The following is an 18,833-nucleotide window of genomic DNA, read 5'->3' as shown; positions in this document are numbered from 1 at the left end:
CTCCCACCTAGAAACCCTGTTCTGTGTCTCCTCCCCAGGGGCAACCCTCCTGCCAGGGACCGAGCCCACAGTGGACACGGTGTCAGTGCAGCCTATCCCAGCCTACTGGTATTACGTTATTGCCGCCGGAGGTGCTGTTGTGGTGCTGGTCTCCGTCGCGCTGGCCCTTGTGCTCCACTACCACCGGTTCCGCTATGCGGCCAAGAAGAGTGATCACTCCATCACCTACAAAACCTCCCACTATGCCAACGGGGCCCCTGTGGCCGTGGAGCCCACTCTAACCATAAAACTAGAGCAAGACCCCAACTTACGCTGCTGAGAGCCGAACAGGAACAAGAAAGCAAACAAAACACAAAACAGACAGACAGACAGAAACTAAGACTTCAAATACGTTGCCTCAGTTTTGCACTTTTTTCCTTACCTAGCATACGTGTGAACTCTTAGATATCTCCATCCCTTCTCCGTCCCCCAACCCTCCCCAGATCTTTTACAAACTCTAAACTAATGCTGCATCTTGGATCGCCAGAAGAGACACACCGCCCCTTCACTTCAAAAGTGAACACTCCCTTTCTGTTACTTTTCAAAGATACTTGGGGTGTCAGGTGGGGGTTTGTTTTGTTTTGTTGTGTTTGTTTGGGGAGTTGTTTTTTTTTGTTGCTGGTCAGCTTCTTTGGGTTCTGGGATTTTTTTCTCCTCCCCGTAGGCAACCTGCAAGGGAACCTGATGGTGAGCCTGGAAGCTTGTGTGTGAGGCTCGTGTGCATGTGCTAAACCTGCGTGTGTGAGTGTGCATGGGACTGTGTGCGTCTGACTGACTGAATGTATATTTAGTAACAGCCCCTTTTTAATTTGCTTGTTGTTGCTTCTACTTGCACAGGGAATGCTTTTATTTTTGTTTTTGTTGTTGTTAATTTTCCCTCCTTCCCACCTCCTCTCTGGAAGGTCTGGGACGTGTTTATGGTGAATGCCCTGATTTGTTTACCTGGGGAAGAGAGCAATGCTTTTTTGTTGCCTTATCTAGCTTTGGCTGGGTTTCTTGTTTGATAGTGTTAATGTCTTGGGTGCAAATTGAGGAAAAGCCAGGCTGGACAGTAGGAATGTCCGCCTCAGGTGGCTAGAAGAATCCAGAGAGGTCCATAGACATTCAAAAAGCAAGAGATCTCTCCATTTTATTCTTTCTGCAGCCAACATGAAAACACAGCCATTGTTTGGAAGCGGGAGGGGAAGCCCTCCTCTTCCCCCACCTGCAAGTGAATCTATTTAAAGTTGCCTTATATCAGAGAAGCTCATAATGAATGTTTTGTTTGTATCTGTTAAAGCCAGCCTTAGGGTAACACGTAGACTTCAGCAGGTCTTAGTGGATGCTAAATACTGTAGTTTCTTGAGAACTGAAGGTTTATTTATTTAATAAGTATCCTCACTTTGGGTGCTGATGGTTTTGCTTTTACACAGGGAAGGGGGAGAAGGCTCCTCCTTGTCTTTCTTCTAGAAATGTTCAAGGGAGAAGTACAGTTCCCTTTTCTGGGTTTGGTTTTTTTCCTTCTGCCTAATCCGTAGCTGCTGAATCATAAAAATTGCCCGTTGACTTTCTAGAATGTCAGTTTTGCGTTTGTTAATGTTCTGCTTCTTAGAGCAGCAGTAACATCTAGCAAGCCAAGCCCAGCCAGTGCACCTGGGGGGCCCAGCAATTGCTGCTGCTTTAACTGGGGAGGCAAGGAGGAGCCTCCACACGCCTCTGACTGTTGAATGGCCCAGTGTATTGTAGTGGAAATGCCTTATATAAATTACTGAATGATGACATGCAAAAGTGGTTTGAATTTTTAACCCTAATCTGTTTGCAGGCAAAAAAAAAGTACCTCCAGTGAGCAAGGTTCTCCGTCTTGTTTGTGTCCATCTGTGATGACTGATCAGATTCCCTCCCCCCTTCTAAACTTGCTAGTGCCCATCCCTCCTTTTCCTATTAATATTGCATAAAATGAATCAAGATGAGCAGCTCTGTTAACTTCCCTGCAGTCTTGAGCTGCCTTTTGGTCTGGGAAAAAAAGTAAAAATACAAACTGTGCTGAAGTGGTATTGGCCCCTGTTGCAGCACAGCCCTATCCCAAGGGGATCTCTGTCAATGGGGGTGTCACTCTATCCCCATCCTTGCCTTAATTTTGTGCAGCCAGTTTCAGTTCCCCGTGCTGGTTTCACAGCAGATTTCAGTGGGTTCCTCTCAGCTGCAGCAGCAAGTGGCTGAAGCAAGGAGTGCAGAAAAGCCCAGGGTGATGTGCCATGGTGAGCACATTAGGCGTGGTGGGTGCTCATGGCACCTGGGCCTGGCTCCCACACGGTTTTGGAGAGCAGCAGGGACATGCCTGTCCCACAGGGCCAGAACAGACCCAGGGAGCTCCTGCCACCTGGAAGGCAGTGCCATTGAAAGGTCCCTGGAGAGGGGCTCCAGGGTAAGGGTGCTTTCAGTGTGAGCCTCCTCATCACACAGCACTGGTGTCACAGTGCATCTGGTTTAGGATGTGGATTCCTATCCCCCTTGGTCAGCTGCAAATTAAAACAGATGTGAAATACTGGCATGTGCTTACTTTCAGGTCAGCCCAAGCCATGTCAGCAGGTGATATTGTCCCGTTTCCAAAATCAGCTCAGTCTCCCTAGTTCAGATGATTTCACTTTGACCAGGTTCACCCCCACAGACTTAGCAAGTGTACATTGGTGTGTCAGAGAGGAGAATGTGGCACCCTGTCTTTTAAACCAAAATCACCAAAGACAAAACAGAAGGTCACTTCGAGATTTTTACTTCCAGTTCTCCCCTGCTCCTTGAGCCCTGACATCCCCAGCATTGCCCAGTTGCCTGTGTGTGAAAAATATCTTGTGGAAATTTGAAATTCTTTGAAGATGTATTGTGTGGAATGTAATAAAATGATGATATTTTTATACAAATATCTGGGGTTTTTCTTTCTTCTTCTTTCTTTGCTAATGAGAATGCTGTGGGTTGAAGCAAAGCAGAGTTCCAAAACTCTCTGGAGCATCAGGGCTATTCCTTTCAGCCAAGTGGAGCTCCAGTTCCTGCTGCATGCAGACCCAGCTCCCAGCAGCCCAGATGCTATGGGCTCCCTGCCTCGCTGCACTCAGGATCGGGCCATTAATAGCAGCTTTTAGATCCATTACATTTGTACCAGGCCTTATGGGAGTTTCAGGAGGCTGGACTGACTCTTGGGATTGTTTGGGGATTTCACCAGCGTTGCCTAAGTGCTAAATTGCTCAGTGTGATTATACAGAATTTCTCCAGCTGGGGCCCCTGGAGACAGGACATCCGACTTTGCAGGGCCCCTGGGGCTGGCCTGGCTGCCAGCTCAGCTGAGCCACATGCTCTGTCCCTGAGCTCAGCAAAAAATGGGCAAGCCATTAGCAAAATTAATAATGAAAGCAGCAATGCTTTCCTTTCCTCTTCTGTGCAGTCCCTGTTTCTACGTGTCAGACTGTGCAGGGGACCTGTACACGAGTGTTTGGACAGGTGTAGGTCCCTGCTTTCCCTCCACCTGAGTCCTCCCAACTTGTTACAGGGACCTCTGCTGCAGCAGTTCTGCTTCCCATCTTCCCTATGTGCACCCTTTACCCCTTCAGCAGAGTCAGCAGCATCACATTTCATGTGAAATATATTTTGCTGCAAGTTTGAGAGGTTTTTTTCCTTCCCTCTTTATTTTCCTTCTCTCATATTCTTTACCCTGGCATAAAGCTCAGCTTTGCAATGAAACTTCCTGACTTTACTAGGAATTCAGGCCATCAACAAAAAAATAATTCATATGTGATCCTTCACACTGTCTATTCAAACACAAGCAAAGCTGAGTACCCATGCTGCTTTTTTGGGAGAGGGCTTTTTTTCCCTGTAATTGTACAGCAAAGCAAATTACACTTGTAATTTGCATTTTGTACACTTCAGCGACTGTTCAAGCAAAATTCAAAACAAATATGCACATGTGAAAAACAGGGAGGGAGAGACTGACTGATGGCTTCCCAACAAGGAAGAAAAAAATTCTGTTAAGTAAATAGACGAAAAGGGAGAAATCGTTCAGGATTAATTATTCCGTATGTTCGCCACAGACAGATTGGCCGGAGAGTTGGGTGCTGCTCAGGCTGCAGCGCATCCTAGGGAAGAAAGCAGCTAAAATTAGCATGCTTTGTTTAAGGAAATAAATACAGTTTAGTGTGATTTTGATGCAAACTCTTCTGCCAGTAACTTCAGGCATTTAAGTGTCTACTTAAAAAAAAAAGGAAAACTTTTTGGGGGAGCAGTGGGGGCTCTGTTTTTCAGGGGACAGCATTGTGTCCTGTGCATCACAGGAGGCTTTGGGCATGGCTCCCTGGTGGTATGTGCTGTGATGGTGTCAATCTTTTTATCTTATCTCTGCAGTTGGTGTTGTGCTGAAGGAGCAGAAGGGGGTGCATGAGCGCTCTCTGTAAGCACTGGGGCACAGCCAGTGCCTAAGGGGGATGTGAGAGAGGGAGCACTGACCTGGCAAAGCAAAGGGTGCCGTGGGAAAGGCGGTGCTGTGCCTTGGCAATGTCAGCATGCCTGAGACGGCTGATCGGGCAGGAGCATGCTGCAGAGCTCAGTCACCAGCCACACAGTCGGGGCAGGCACCTACAGGATGGCACGTGGCACAGGGACCCCAGAGCTGCTTGTCCCCAGGCTGTGGGGGTGAGGTTGGCTTTTCCTGGCCTGGTGGAAACGCCTCTGCTGCCACGTGCAAGGGAACAAGGTAGAAACCAGGCTGTATGTGGGGCTGTGTTTGGATTTTTGTCCCTCTAGAAACCCTGTGAAAACCTGCTGACTTTACCAGGGCCAGCCCCCACTTAGCCCGTGTCAGGGGCAGAGTGGGGCGTGCAGACAGCAGGCGAGGCCCCGAGGCGAGCTTGGACAGCCGCTTGGCTTTCTGCCACAGCTCCTCCATCAGAGGCTTTGGCGGCTCTCAGCAGAGACTGCAGGCGTGACTGCCAGTTTGAGGCAGCCACTGCACTGTAAAAACAAACAGCAACAACGGGCAGGGTGATAAACATACCAGGATGCCACAGGGCTGCCAGCTTCTCCCCCAGCTCCCTGGCAGCAGGGCCCAGTGCCGCCCTTCACCGAGGAGATGCTTGGTTTGGGGTAGTGCAGAGCGCAGAACCTGCATGGCAGCTCCTTACTTGGGCTCTCCAGAGCTGAGAGGGGGAGAGGGAGAGGATTACACTGTGTAATGCCACAGTCACACCATACACACACGCAACCACCACTGTTTCCTTGGCCCCGTGCTGCTGCTGAGGAGAGGTGCAAAAGCAGGGCTGGAGAAGGGGTCAGGCTGCAACGGGGGATGTGTCTGCTGCAGGGAGGGTTGGCAGGGTACTCATTTTGGGTGCGTGCAGCAGGGCCAGGTGCCACAAACGGAGGGGCAGCACCAGGGCTGGAAATAGCTGCCTGCTCATGGGCCACCTCCACACCAAACACCCAACCTGGCTCCATGTCTCCAAGTGCTTTTGGTGGGGGGTCTTCAGCTGCCCAGCCATATTTTCCCACCTTATCTTCATATGGGAAGCTCAAGGATTGCAAGAGGTCATCCATGCCCCCTAGTTTGACAATGATTTTGTGGTGGTCTGAGGTGTGCACAGTTGGCCATCACCAGAGCAGCCCCAAGGCAATCTGAGAATAAGGTCCAGCAGTTCCTGCACTGCAGAGGGAGACCAGGCCAGGGAGTGGCAGCTTGTTTGCTTTCTTTAATGCTCAACTGTAGCCAAAGCACTGTTTTAATTTGAAATTTGGCAGGGATTTATCCCTTTTGTAAACTAAAGTAGTCCTGTGTTTCTGGAGGAGTGGGAAAGAGAGAAGTGAGGTGGATTTTCAGCTGGAAATAGAGCAGTGGGGGATTCAGAGGGAGTGTTTCTTCTTGGAGCCCATGCTGCTGCTGCTGTGAGCAGTGCCCCTCCATGTGCCGCGGGTGGGAGGTGCCACCCCCAGCCCGGGGCTCCCAGCCAGAGGAGCAGCGCTGCGCCGCGCCAAGCAGAGCGGTGTCAAGGCGAGGCCACGGCGGCTGCTCCGCCATGTCAAAACAAAGTGATGTGTGTTGGAGTCACACTACTGCTGTGGAGAGAAAAGGACTGGGAATGAGCAAAGAGAGAAAAGCAAGGATGAGAGCAGAGCCGGGGCTCTGTCTCGTTATGCCAAGACTGGGAAATGTCAATTTCTGACCCTGTTTTCCTAGCTTTGGCTGTATTTCATGTTTCAGACCCTCACGGGCACTTGTTTGGCAGCAGAGCAACAGTGTACCTTCTACGCTCCCTTCACTGGGCAGGACAGCACTGGCCAAGAGGGATGTTGTAGCAGCCCAAGAGAGGGGTGAGCATGTAGCTGGCTGCCCTCGAGTCCTTTCCACAGTGGGGAAACAACCATGTGCTGCTTATTTCCCCAAAACCAGCAATTTGTTTTTCTTCCTCCTACACACTCTGCTTTTTCTGTCCCAGCAGGCACAGCCACAGATATTACTGGGAATGAAAGACTGTAAGGAGCAGAGCACATAAAGCACCCATCGCCTGGTGCACAGCTTTCAGCCCCAGAGCTTGTGGACCCCTGCAGAAAGTGGGGAGCAGGAGCACAGGGATGGTGGGAATGCATCCTGGGTGCTCTCCAGGCCAGGCTATCCTGTGCCAGAGTGGCTCTAGGCCGGCAATAAAAAGAGCTGGAAATTACTGCAAGTTTGATATATTGTTTGGGAAAGGCACTCCTGCTGAGAGGCTCATTTTGTTCAGCCAGAAAGACTCCAAGAGACACCACAGATAATCTGCAAATGCCTGTGTGTAGAGAGAGATGCCAGGTGATAGAGCTCTGCCCCAGGGTGATTGAGCTCCCCTCAGAGACCTGGTAGGAGGCAGCACCTGGTGCCTGGACATAAACCAGACAAAGTCAGGCTGGAAAGAAACAGCAATTTTTTTCTTGACAGTTGTCATTTGCCTTGGAAGAATGTGTCCAGGTTCCAGCAATCAGGGCTGGGTGTTCTCTCCAAAGCAATAGTTCTTGGCTTGGTGTGGGGGTCTGTGCCAGAGGTGGGGGTGCTGCTGGTAAGGCCATGCAGGAAGGGTGGCATTGAGCACCGTGGTGGTGAGACAGCTGAGCTCAGCTCTGGAGAGGTGGGCTGCCTTGGGCAGGTTTGGAGAGCTTTCCTGCAAGGGGCATGAGTGTGTCTGTGTGGGACACCAGAGAGCCTTGTCTGCTCTTCTGCCCCTCTCCTCCACCCTGGCACAATCCCTCCCACCCCTGCTACTATTTTCAAACAGATGTACACTGAAACTCTTTAATCTCTGGAAATACAAATTCTCTCCCGCTCTCCCTCCATGTGAGTTCATACAAACATGGTATTAAATCAGCCCTTGTCTGATTAGAATTTTATCTTTCTTTTTCCAGGTCCCATAAATTAGCCTTTTAGCTGGCAGTGCTCTCAGATCCAACAGATAACAGCCTTTCTTGGCATCTGGCTGTTTCCAAAATCATTGCTAATATCATCTTTTGGCCAGGACTGGCTAGGTGCTCACAGCTATCATTTGGCACACGGGCTTTAAAAATGGCCTTTCACTCAGGAGAAATCATTCCTCATATTTAATTACAGTTTCCCCTTAACTTTCTTGTCTACCTTTCTCCAGAATACTTTTTGCCTTTTAAAATGCAAGGTAAGCTGTGTCTGAAATCTGCCCTTTAAGGAAGCAGCTTTCCACAACACAGAGTGATGTATGTTTCTCCCATTCTGCCCACCAGCTTGCAGGGCTTTTCTGGGGACCACTTTCTAAGGGAGTTGCCTTCTGTGGCCTGCTCCACTTGTGAATGTATTGCTGGGACTTGTCCCAAAGGAGCCTAACTGATGACAAACAGCAGGCTAGATTCTGTGACAGGCTAGATTCTAACTCATCTCCACCAGGAACTGAACTGAGACCACCAGCTTCAATTCCCACAGACACCCACACAGCCTGAGCTGATTCAGTTAATGACTCGAGAAGCCCTAGTATGGAAAAAGAAACGTTGAATTGCATTTTTCCAAAGCTTTCCGGAGGGTGTAGAGCCCTGCATGATAACATACAATCAAATAGCAATGAAATGGCATGTGGGGAACAGAAAAGTGAGGGCCTGAGGAGGAAGGAAAATAGGCAAGTAGGAAGATATCATTTAAGCAGGACTTAAGAGTTGTATTAGCATGGGGAATTGAGCAAATCACTAGAAGAGTAAACAGATTCTAGGCTGGGCTTTTTGTATAAATGTTCTCTCTTTTCAAGTTTTCCCAGTGCTCCTTCCTTTCAGGCTGGAAGAACTGGTGTTCTTTTGAAAGTGTTGATTAACCAATACTTTTTTATTTCTGGCTTTTCCCTCAAGGCTACCCTGGGAAATTACAAAAGGATCAAATTGCTAACTTGTTCTCACACAAAATTTAGAGCAGCTACAATATGGAATGTCAAATGACTTCCAAGAGCCTTTCTCCACACATGGACTCCTCGGGCAGACTGTCATCTAATTTTGACCTCTGCTCATACAGTTTTGAGCAACATACAGTTTCTGTAGGGTTGTGTGGGTGACATGGATGGCAAATCTCACTGCTTGTCTTCCAATGGGTGACTAGCAGCTCAGACATCTCCACGTGTGAAATGCTTTGCAAGTTATTTTTCCACTTGTTTGGATCTAAATGTTTGCAAGAGGCCCTCAGGCAGTTCTCCCAGCCCTAAGATGTTGCCATCTGGGCCTGTCAGTTTGAGAACTGTTGAGAAATCATGTGACCTCACCGCTAAAGTGAGGATTTACAGAAGGCAGTGTGCACCTGTGTTTCTCCGGCAAGGTACCAGCAGCCTTGAGTCAGCTTAACTGACTCACTCGATGCAGAGCTCGTCGGCAGGAGGGGCGGGCGTTGGGCTCTGAGCCTTCCTGTTGCCAGGTTCACTTGCAAATTCAAAGAAATCCCTTCATCCTCTGGGTGCAGATACAATTCTGCCTGAGGAATGAGAAGGTGTCATTATTCCAGCAGAGGTCAGGTGGTGTTGGGGCAGCGTGGATTTCAGCAGAGACCCACTCTAGAAGCGAACCTTGAAATGTCCCTGGCATGCATTGCCTGACACAGTTGTCTGGGATAGCAAAATAGTGTATTTGACAATTCAGGAGGCCTTTTCAAGTCTTAAACATCCATGCAAATATGCAGAAATGTTCTTTTATAAGGTTTTGAATAATTTCTTTGCATGTGGCTTTTTAGGTACAAGTTACAGTCTTTAATTTTGGTTGTTTGTAAGTAACCTCTTTAAACTCTTCTTGCCATTTTGGGACAAGGCATAAAGTAATCTTGGTTCCAATCACAACTACTTCCAAGGTGTGACTTCTATCGCTTTCTAGTCCCTGATTTTTTGCATTCCTGATCACTTCAAGACACCTTCTCAGTTGAGTACCCCAAGTTACAGTCAGCTTTGAAAACTCTTCACAGATTGAAATGAAAAGACATTTTCTTTTGGAAAAGTGGAAAAGAGCCATGGTAACTGTACGCAGAGAAAATGATAGGAAGACTGCACAGGAAAATAACTTACTTCTGCTCAGATTATAATATGTGCATTTGGTTTCTAGTCCTTGGTCTGTGCTAAACAATAGAAAGAGATGTCACCACTAAAAGGAATTTGGATCAGGGAAATGTTAACATAAGGGCCTAGATATGGCCATTTGCCTCTCTCTCCATTTCAATCAGCTTTTGTATTAAAACATATGATGAAGACACATAAATTCCTCAAATTACTGTGACTTTAACTGAAACCCAAAGAGGAACTGGGTCATTGAAGGTCTATATCCAGTCAGACATATGGGAAAATATGAAAAGTAGAGTGTGTGCTAAATGGATCCAGCATTAGTGGCAAGTAATGACAGGCACTAAGATCCTACTCAAAGGTGTAAGGGTAATACCCATGAGCATGTTAATAGTGAATTATGGCCATTATTCACCACTGGAGACACCAATGACAATATTTTAGTGCTATTCAAGGTGTCTGATTTCTTTGCTTTTTGCTCACTCTCTTTTCTTCTTAAAAGCTGGTGATCTGGTGGTTATGAAATGTGACATAGTGTGAAGATCCTCTTCTCTCAAGTGTGCAAGAGTCTTCATTGACTTTGGCCAAGGGAAGATAATGAGTTCCTCCTCCTTTCACAAGGAAGAGCCTTGTAATAGTTTAACAATTACTTTCTTCTGGCTGGTCTCACAGTCCAGCTACCAGTGACAATGATGCTGCCAGAAGGCCTCTTTTAACAAACAGTGCTTCCCATTTTGTTGTTCTAGTGAATTTCCCGAGAATGGAGGATGACTTCCCAAGCTCTGAGCAAGACTTTGAAGACAACGACGATCTAGGTTGGTATGCAAATGGACATGGACATGGACATTGTCCATACACACGTGGACAATTCAGCTGTGACAGCTTGTATTTCAGTATCAAATGCTCAGATTACTCACAAATCTCAACTTTAGTGCTGTTAGGAGCTAGAAAACACACTTGAGAACAAACATTGAAGTGATGGCTTAGCATTCAAAGGCATTGGTTTTCTTTTGCTGTTTTCCAACAGCCAGCAACCTTGCGAAGTCAATGTATTGTATTTGTGTTAGGACAAGTGAAACTGATCTTTTAAGCATTAATTGCTGCTTGCATGACATTTTGACTTGTAAATGAAGAAAATTAAGTCTGAGACCTGTGACAGATTGATTCCATAGTTTTGAACCTAGTGGCACTGGAAGGGCCAGAGTTTTGGTGGGTTAGAATGCTTGCACACTATGTCAATAGTCTGATGTCTAAAAGTGAATCAGGGTGCCTAACTTTCTTGGCAGTTTGGTGCTTCACATGATTTCTAGACCTGGGTTAGTGAATCCTGCTGAGATAGTCCCCTATATATACTTTAATTCTTGTAAAGCCGTCACAACTCCAAGTAAGAAATGTGAAAAGGTGAGGGGGGAGTAAAAAGTGATCCCTGGATAATAAGTGCCCGTTCCACTGCAGATTACTTTGGATCGGATAGGAACGACACACTGTTCTCTACTAACTCTCCAGGAACCGGGAAGCTGGACAAAGAGAAAAGCTGGCTATACACCCTGGATCCCATCCTGGTGACCATCATAGCCATGAGCTCCCTGGGTGTCCTCCTTGGGGCCATCTGCGCGGGTCTGCTGCTCTACTGCACGTGCTCGTACGCCGGGCTGTCCTCGCGGAGCTCCACCACGCTGGAGAACTACAACTTCGAACTGTACGACGGCATCAAGCACAAGGTGAAGATGAACCACCAGAAGTGCTGCTCGGAGGCCTGATGGGTGCCTGGGGATCACCCTTGGCATTGTGCCCGGTGAGGTGGGCTGGCAGGGGGGTACTTTTTTGCTGTTTTCTATGGGAACTGAATGCCATAACAGGGAATGAGGGGAGCAGGAGTGAGGAGAGGCACTGCTCCTGCCACCAGCTCTTGCTGCCGGGTCACACTCCACCAGGACCGAGTGGCTTTCCTGCAAACCAGACTGTGCCAGGCGAGGGGGACTGAGCCCTTTGTTTGTTGGTTCATCTTCATTTTCTGCTGATGTGAATGGCTGGGATGTGGTAAGGGAGCCTGGTTTACCTTTTGGATGTGAGAAACTAAATGTTGATTGTTATTTCCCACCTCCTTTCTCTGGTAAGTTGCTGAGAAGGCTGAGGGATTTCTTTAGAAATAACACACACACACACACACACGGAGCCCCTGTCCATTTTAGTCTCCGTCCAGATATCATTGTAGGGATTTGTGCACTTCACACTAAGAACAGGAAGCTGCAGTTTGCGGTCCTGAAAATGGAAGCGTGTTGTTACCTTCAACTTTCCTTCTCCTGGTAGCAGGGGAAAGGTGGGATACTGGCTTTACTGTCAACAGTAACAACAGCACTTTCTGAAATCATTAAGAAAGAAAATAGAAGGGAAACCCTATGTGTAGAAGCACCTCTTTGAGAAAAGCTGAAGAGCCTTAAAGTGATTTGTGAATAAGAGCCATTTATTAAATCCATATCTTTGATTGCAACAGCAGAGGCCTTCATCAGGAAGGCCTTTATTTGAATCTCCCACCCCTCTTGAGCCTGCCATTTAATTTTTGCTATAATGAGAAAATTGCAGCAAAGGAAAGATAGAGCCTGTCGGGTTGGTGGTGCTTAGGCAATGGCTTTGGGAAGGGGGCTTCACTTGGGGTTTGACTTAAGGTACAGTGCTGAGGCCTCTCCAAAGTGCCAGGAAGGGAAAATGAACAGGGAAGGAGGCTGGAGCCATGCCCACAGCCCTGGGGAGCCTGGCCATGGTGCCCACTGGCACCCCCTCACCCTCCTGATGCTCTCCTTGTCCCTGGAGCTGGGCGGTGTGAGCTGGTGCCACCAGCACTGCTGGACCAAACAGCTGCCACCACATCCCCTTTGGAGCACAGCTGTGCTGCTCCTGATCAGTAGCAAAACCCCCAAGTTCTATCTGTGAGCCGTTTGTTTTTTTTACTTTGAACAAGTGCCTTAGAAGTATTTTTCCTCCAGCTGATGATCAGTGCTGTAGCAAATAGCAAGTGAGGCCTTCATCCTTCCCCACAGAATGCTCTTCTTCACCACTCTCTGCTGGTTAGAGCCCAGCAGAAATCTGGTCCTTCTACTTTCAAATGGTCTGGCTACATCGTGTGGTGGCTGGTACCTCTCCACTTACCACTGTGCTGTGGGACAGGAGTGTTATGAAAATAACTGAATGGAGAAAAAAAGAGTTGAAATGCTGAACCCCAAAGCAATGCCTTCATTTCCAGTTCAGTACAGGTGGATCACCTCTATCAGCTTGCACATAGATAAATTAGAAACCTTTCTGTCATACTGGGTATGCTTTTCCAGGGGCTCTTTGGTAATACCTGGCATGTCCTGGTTTTTACATTTTACCTGGCAAGTAGTTTGGGGTGGGGATGGCATCATTTTCCTCGCCAACTGCTATTGACAAAGATGTGATGTGCTGTGAAGCTCAGTTTGCCCAGGCTCACAAACACATCGTGCAGGAGCCCAGGTGTTTGGGGACACGAGCAACATCTGGAGAGGAGATGAGCATGGACACATGGGCAGTGCCACAGCTGCTCCTTGGCACTGTGGGAATAGGAACATTTGACTGCTGTTTCATGAAGAGCTCCCTCAGACAATAAGATTTTAGGGAAAAAACCCCTTCTCTGCTGTGAGAAAGGTGCACATGTGCTGGGGGAGCAGAGAGAGCAGCTGCGTCACCAGCACCTCCGCGGTCAGTGTACACACGCAGAGATGTGCACACAAAGCCTCCATTTCTCTAATTCACACTGTGCACCCGACAAAAACAGCAGTAAATGTGTCTCTGATTCTCCTTTCCCTTTGGCCTTTTTCACAGACAAATTCCACAGGGGTGTTATTTTACTGTACAAAAGAAACAGAGGCAGTGAGAGGAAATGTACCAGACCATTTCAAAGCTGGATTGCTGCTGCTCAATGATTTCATTCCCTTCAAATCACCAGAGAGGGGAAGGATGAATGGAAAAGGACCATACAGTAGAAAAGCCAACTTAGGCAAACAATAGGTGAAAATATATAATTAAAAAGGTGATGTTATGGTGTCTAGTAGGCGTACAGAGAGAAGAGTTCATATATAGATATATTCAGAAATAGTGTGTTTGCACACGCACGTGAATTCTCTGTATGTATCGTGTATGTGACTTATTCCGTGGGACTGACTCGTGTTAATGTATCTCTTGATCTGGGGCAGGGGAGTACTGCTGACCTTGGCACTAAGGTGGCACAGGCCCAGCCCGTGTGTCCCGCTGGCCCCTGGCAGCTGGGGCAGGGCCCACGTGTGAGCTCGCCAGGCGAGAGAAGGCCGATCATGCTGCACAGCCAATACCTCACTTACCTCTGCCGGGTGCTTTACTGTTCTATGGAAAACTGTGTTTGATTGTAACTTCAACAGGGAGGGGGGGAAAGGTCATTGGTGCATTCAATTCATTGCATCCTCCTCTGCAAATAGATTAGGTTTGCTGATTGCAATTCCCTCTGTGAACTTCAGAAAAGGAAAAGAAAATCGGCATTAATGCCTTTGCTTAAATGGGCTGTTGCCTCCACGCACTTCCCATGGCAGGACATGTTGCTAATGGGAGGGCTGTAGTTCTGGGTGACTTCATTTTGTGGGAAGGTGCTGGAGGTGAGCATGGGAATTAAACCATTAAGAAATTATATGCAGAAATGGAAATTCTCTAAGGTTTGCAGTTCAAGGTATTTGACCATTTACTGGCTGAGCCAGGACTTACGGACTTAAAGAGCTTTTACTGTGATTCTTCGGTGTAACAAACAAAACAAAACAAAAAATAAAACTGTGTTTATATGATTTGTATAAAAACCTTTTAAAATTACTATTTAATAAACATTATGGTAGAGATTATGTTTCAGTGGCTTTTTTATTCATGAAAGAGCAGCAACAAGGAAACCAAACTGAAGAGGGCTGTGGGTAGCAGAAGCCCCAGCAGAATGAGGTGCAACTTGAGGCACGCAGGGCCATGCCCACTGCTCTCCTTTGCTGTGCACAGCTTGTCCCTTTGGATTACCCCAGGCTGAGTGGCACACCAAGGTGACATGCAGTTTTAACACAGATCCAGTGCACACACACAGCATCTCCTATCAGAGCTGGGGATGGCTGGAAGCTGCTCTGGCCCAAAAGCAGCATCTGAGAGCAAACCCCAAAGTGGATGCAGGTCCTTTCCTGTCACCCTGTACCATGGCCTAATGCTGCCAGTGATCCCAGAGAGGATCACTCTCACCAGTGCAGTTTTAGGCTAAAATTCATTTAGAAAAAATATTTAGAACTAAAGTGCACTGGTAGGGGCCAGCCTGTCACAGTTTATCCATCTCAGGGTACAGGTGCTGGTATCCCAGCGTGTCCCTGTCCTGATTCTATGAACCTGCCAAAGTGGGCAGTGACTGGGATGGGGTGGTGTTCTGCAGTTCAGCCCTGTTCATCACAAAGACAGTGGGGACTCCTGGCAAACCCCAGTGCCAAGCCTGGCTCCACATACTTGTCTTCTCCACCCTCCCTCTGCTCTGTCACACTGCCCTGGTGGCAGCCCAGGCCAGGGGAACCTCGTGTCTCAACTTGTCTCACAGGGGTCCTGGTACCCTGTAGCAGGCAGCCAGGAGCCACTGCAGGGCTGCAGAAAATAGAAGCTGTGGGGCTGCACCTACAGCTTGGAAACTCTTGTTTATTTATGGGTACCCTGACAAATGAGAGCCAATCCATCAAGCTCTGAGCACCTTGAGAGCAAATGAAATTTTGCTGCCATCTCAAAGACGGTGACCCCCTCCCAAAGCGTTTGTGTTAAAGAGGGTCTTTAAGCGATGAAGGGTGGCTGGCAGCTTAGATGAAGATGACAGTGTAGCTGTAACCTTGACAGCTCTCCTCTCACCTAGGAATAAAGAACTGATGTGCAGATTGATACCTGGGGGAGAGGCTGTCAGGGAGCAGGACGGAGACGGCAGATAAGCGACTCAATCAGTGTCAGAGCTGTCCTGCCGTAACACCGCCTGTAAATCACTGCAGTGAGGGGGAGCTAACGCAGGCAGCAGAGAGCAGGTAATAGAAACACGGCCCACAAAGCAGATGTGTGCTCTGGCTGGGGTTAGACGCCTGTGAGCTGGGCTGAAGCTGCTGCCTGGGCACCAAGGGAGCCAGGTACCCACTTCAGGAAATTTAAATCTTCTGGCGTTTTTTTTTTCCGCACAAGCTGGGATTGCACGTGGATGGGGCTGCTGTGGAGCTGGCAGGATGGGGTGGGACCTGGAGCGCCCTGGTGCATTTGCCATGCACACAAAGGTACCCACTGCAAGCAGAGGCCAGACTGTGGGGTGCCATGGGGGGTGTTTCACATGGCACAGGAGTAATCAGGGGCTGATTCAGGCTAATGAAATCTATTTCATCATTCTTGGGCTGCTCCAAGATGGGGATCCAGGCACTCCTGCACATCCTCTACAGCTGATTGCAATCGTGTGTGCACCCTTGCTGTTTCTCTTGCCCCTTCTTCTTTCAAATATTCCTTTTCTTTTGGATTTAATGGGAAATCTTTTCAAATAATGACTTGCTCTCTGGACAGCTGGGGGCTTGGCAGTAAGGGGAGCCATGGGGCTGAGCTAATGAGTGGATTCGTAATTAATTAATTGCAGGCAGGTGCAAGTAGAGCCTCCCGTTGCCTCACTCTCTTCTGTCTCACTGAAGAACGCCTCTGTCTATCACCAGCCATCCAACGGGACTGAGCAAAACCTGGTGCCAGCTTTGCTGTGGACAATGACTTTGGCAGGCTGACTGGTGCTTCACCTCCTTCCTGAAGGGACCACAGGGAGCCTGTCCATTGCCTCCATAATTTCCAGGCCCCCTGAACCCTGATGACAAACACCCATAAAGGCACATTCTCTCTATTGGGAAGCTCCCAATGGCCTCTTCCCATGAAAGCTGGATGGCTCTGTTCAATAGCTGCACTGAAATAATAGTTCACTTCTTCCCCCTTTACACCCCAAATGAACAAACCCACCTGGCCATGAGAAGTATTGGTAAACCCCCAGGTGCTGACTCCTGGTGAGCTGAGCACTGGGAACCTGACTGCACCCAGTGCCACCACTGCTGCGTCCCTGCTGTGTCCTTTCAGCCTTACTGTGGCTGCTCAGCAGAGCCCTGTGGTGTAAATACAGAGGGTGACACTGAGTTTTGTTCTGAATGCATCTGTAGCAAAATTTGCATTGAATTCAATAGGTCTGTGTTGTCGCTCACACTGATCAGGTAGGACTAGGCTTTCCTATCAACTCCTGTTACATGCAGTGACCCATTTGAGGCAACAAACTCACTGTGTCTAAAGCAGTTTAATGGGAAAATAACTAATCCTGAATGTGTTGAGAGGGAATGACTCCTCTCCCCGCTCCTGTGTCATAACTCAGCTGCACTACTAATATCCAAAATGGAAAGCACTGCATTAAACACTCAGCAGCTCTGCCCCCGCCTCGGCCCGGGTGCCAAAAATCAAGGGAAGAAATACAGCTCTGCTTCCCTGTGCTGCAGCAGTGGCTGGAGGGCTGCAGGGTGAGCCAGCCCATGCTGGTGGCTCACGACTGTTTGCTGCAATAGATTTTGCTAACATTTCCTTGGTTAAATGTTTACAAACCTGGAGGAAATAGCTGTCCCAGATGTTGCTGATAATTTCCTATCAGATCCCTCCTGGCGCAGTGCAGGGCTGCTTTGTCACCCTTTGGATCAGCTGCCAATCTCATGCTTAATAACAGACTTGATTTCTCTACAAAAACTGCCCAAATTTCTAGCGCTGTTTTTGCCCTCCTGGTCTCTGGGGTTTATACAGAGTAGCTGTGTCCTGGCTCCCAGCCCAGCTCTCTGTGCAGCCCTGGAAGCAGAGTGCCTTCAGCAGAGGCACAGGACACGTCGGTGATGGGCTGTGTTGAGCAACACAGCTGTTGCCAAATGCATTTCAACCTCATATTTTAAGAAGACGTTCAATGTGCTTACCAAGGCTGAGGAGCCTTTCACACCACAGCAATAATCCAGCACTCGGCCATGAAATCCTCAGCACAGTGTCACATCCATCCCTTTCAGCAGAGAAGTTTCATTAACTTAGAGTGTGAAAAGTTTTGGAGAGCAAAAGTCTCTCTTCCCTCTGAGAGAAATAAGGATGATTTAAGCAGTCTGGGTGCATTTGAGATGGAGAGTGAGTCCCCCAGCTGACACATCAGAGGGAAAAACTGTAAGCCGAGGCTGCATTTATTAAAGAAGGAAGCTGAGGCTGTGCAAAGCCAACCTTTCTAAGCGCTCCACGAGAGCATTTTAATAAAAAGCACAACAAGCCCACAACAAATCATGTCTTGAAAGAAAAAAAAAAAAAAGTCAATTCCTGTCAAGGTTTGAAGAATCGTTTGAGCTTAAGGAAAAGCGAATTCCTGCTCTGCTCGCCTCCCCTGGCCTCCTCTGCCGCGCGCGGTGCAAAGCCCCGGCAAACGCCGCCTGTGACACACCGCAAATCACGGCGGGAGCGGGGGGGCGCCCCAACCTCCGCGGGAAGGCCCGCACCAGGATTGAAGCTTAGAGAAAATGGAATTTATAGTCAAAGCATTAAAATATTAAAGGGCCTTAAAGAACAGCCATGAATCTGATTTCGGAGGGGGGTGGGACACAAGTCTGTCATCAGGCAGAGACAAACGGCTGCTGGACTTGACAAGTCACATAAATCTGGTGGAGGAGAAGAAATAAAGCCCAATCAGACCCAAAAAAAAAAAAAAAAAGGTGATGAAAAGATTTTAGGGCAAGAAGTGTGCAAAGGAGAAGGAAAGCTAAAGAAGATAAGGAGTTGAAAGCAGAAGAGTGATTATAAAAATAGTAGCAGAAGTACTGAGGGAAGTAGAGGAGAGAAATTATTTAAAATGGTCAGAAGTGCCCTGGTGGCATAGGTATTTTTGACAATCTTGCCCAATACTGCATGATTTTCTTGCACAGCAAGAATTTCTTGGGATGGCTTCAACAGCTCAGGTCTGCTCGGACAGCAGGAGGAGGAGCAGCCCCCACCACGCAGAACAGCAGCTCTGAGCCCCCCGGCAAAGAGGGGTGGGCACAGGCAGCCCCATGCGGCCCCAGTGTCTCCGGGAGTGAAACCCCTCCATTTCCAGAGGCAGAGCAGCACTCACCAGGCCAATCCCCACATCCTGCCCCCCGCAAGCAGCAAACCCCATTCCTGAACTGGAGATGTTTTCCCCTGGGATGTGCCTCCAGGCTGATCTCAAGAGCCACGGCC

General features: G+C 48.3%; 1 protein-coding gene across 5 annotated transcripts in view; it reads left to right on the top strand.

The window, feature by feature from the left end:
• NRP2 (neuropilin 2) overlaps window positions 1-14,417 on the top strand; it is an 88,404-nt gene extending 73,987 nt beyond the window's left edge. For 2 of the 5 annotated variants that reach the window (XM_058809404.1, XM_058809403.1), the window contains exons 16-17: window positions 10,310-10,378; window positions 11,019-14,417. In XM_058809404.1, the coding sequence (XP_058665387.1) occupies window positions 10,310-10,378; window positions 11,019-11,323 (374 nt within the window). In that variant the 3' untranslated portion in view covers window positions 11,324-14,417. Of the gene's footprint in view, window positions 1-38; window positions 2,891-10,309; window positions 10,379-11,018 lie in introns of those variants that run through there. The other 3 variants (XM_058809407.1, XM_058809406.1, XM_058809405.1) reach the window with 2 other exon arrangements.
• Window positions 14,418-18,833: the final 4,416 nt, after the last annotated feature.

This window comes from Ammospiza caudacuta, chromosome 8, assembly GCF_027887145.1.
Source record: "Ammospiza caudacuta isolate bAmmCau1 chromosome 8, bAmmCau1.pri, whole genome shotgun sequence".
Classification (NCBI taxonomy): Eukaryota; Metazoa; Chordata; class Aves; order Passeriformes; family Passerellidae; genus Ammospiza; species Ammospiza caudacuta.
This window is presented reverse-complemented; position numbering and strand designations above follow the sequence as displayed.